This window comes from Hippocampus comes, unplaced genomic scaffold (genome assembly GCF_001891065.2).
Source record: "Hippocampus comes isolate QL1 unplaced genomic scaffold, H_comes_QL1_v1.1 scaffold225, whole genome shotgun sequence".
Classification (NCBI taxonomy): Eukaryota; Metazoa; Chordata; class Actinopteri; order Syngnathiformes; family Syngnathidae; genus Hippocampus; species Hippocampus comes.
Window position 1 is genome coordinate 203,239 of NW_017805197.1, and position 1,000 is coordinate 204,238.

General features: G+C 62.0%; 1 protein-coding gene across 1 annotated transcript in view; it reads right to left on the reverse strand.

The window, feature by feature from the left end:
* Nucleotides 1-1,000, reverse strand: part of LOC109515147 (venom phosphodiesterase 1) — an 8,471-nt gene that overhangs the window by 4,374 nt on the left and 3,097 nt on the right. Inside the window, exons 8-13 of the mRNA XM_019868744.1 lie at nt 868-991; nt 698-807; nt 556-621; nt 413-485; nt 174-282; nt 4-94 (exon numbers count right to left, since the gene is read on the reverse strand). Of these exons, the coding sequence (XP_019724303.1) occupies nt 4-94; nt 174-282; nt 413-485; nt 556-621; nt 698-807; nt 868-991 (573 nt within the window). The remainder of the gene's footprint in view (nt 1-3; nt 95-173; nt 283-412; nt 486-555; nt 622-697; nt 808-867; nt 992-1,000) is intronic.

Below are 1,000 nucleotides of genomic sequence, written 5' to 3' on the forward strand. Positions count from 1 at the left end.
GGCCCAAAGGGTCCCTCGGTGACGATGGAGTCGCCGACGTCCCCCAGAAGCTCCTGCAGGTTTTCCTTCCTGTCGCAACTCGTCTCCTCCATGCCTGTCGACGCACGGCCGAAAGCTACTTCCTGCTTCCGAGCTACCACCCGCCGCCGCGGTTGAAACCTCGCCGCCGTTACCGTGATCGGCGACCACGATGACGTTGACGCAGCGGTGAAGTCCCAGCTGCTTGAGTCCGTTCATCAGCTGACCGACCACCTTGTCCACGGCTTTGATGGACTGGGCCACCTGCAGCGGAGTCACACGACAGAAGTCGGCGGATGACCGGCGACGAGCTACACGGGCTCTCGTCCGGTAACGCGACCGGGGGCGGAGCGGGCAGAAATATCATACGCTTCAACGAGTGGCGTGGACGTACCCCTCCGCTGACGGGACCGAAGCTGTGTCCCGATTTGTCCGGCTCCTCCAGGTACAGGGTGTAGAAGTCAGGTCTGGAGGAGAAGGGACAGCGCGTGACAGCGAGGCTCACGAGCTCCGACCGGGGACTTGAAGCCGAGTCACCTTTGCCCGTCCGGCAGCTGGAGCCACTTCAACACCGTCAGGACTCGCTCCTCAAACGGGATTTTCCTGCGGGGAACGGCAGTCAAATGCACAGCGCGAGCCCGGCGTCCGTTTGACACATGCAGACCGAAGACTCCGGTACCCGTCGTACGGCCGGTGGATGTCCGGGAAGCTGCCGTTTATTTTCACGTCCGATCCGGGCCAGAAGAAGGTCCCGGACTTCAGCCCCTGGTACTTGGCCGTGTGCCAAATCTGTCGAGGAAATGCCGCTCCGTCATCCGCGACGTAGCTGACCGACGTTTGGCCACTCACCGGCTGTCCCAGGTACCACTCCGGGTTCTCCTTCTCCGGACCCGACAACGTGAAAATGGCGTCCATCACCGGATCGTACATCACGTTGTCAATCAAACCGTTGGACTCGGGATACAGACCCTGGCGGTAGGGG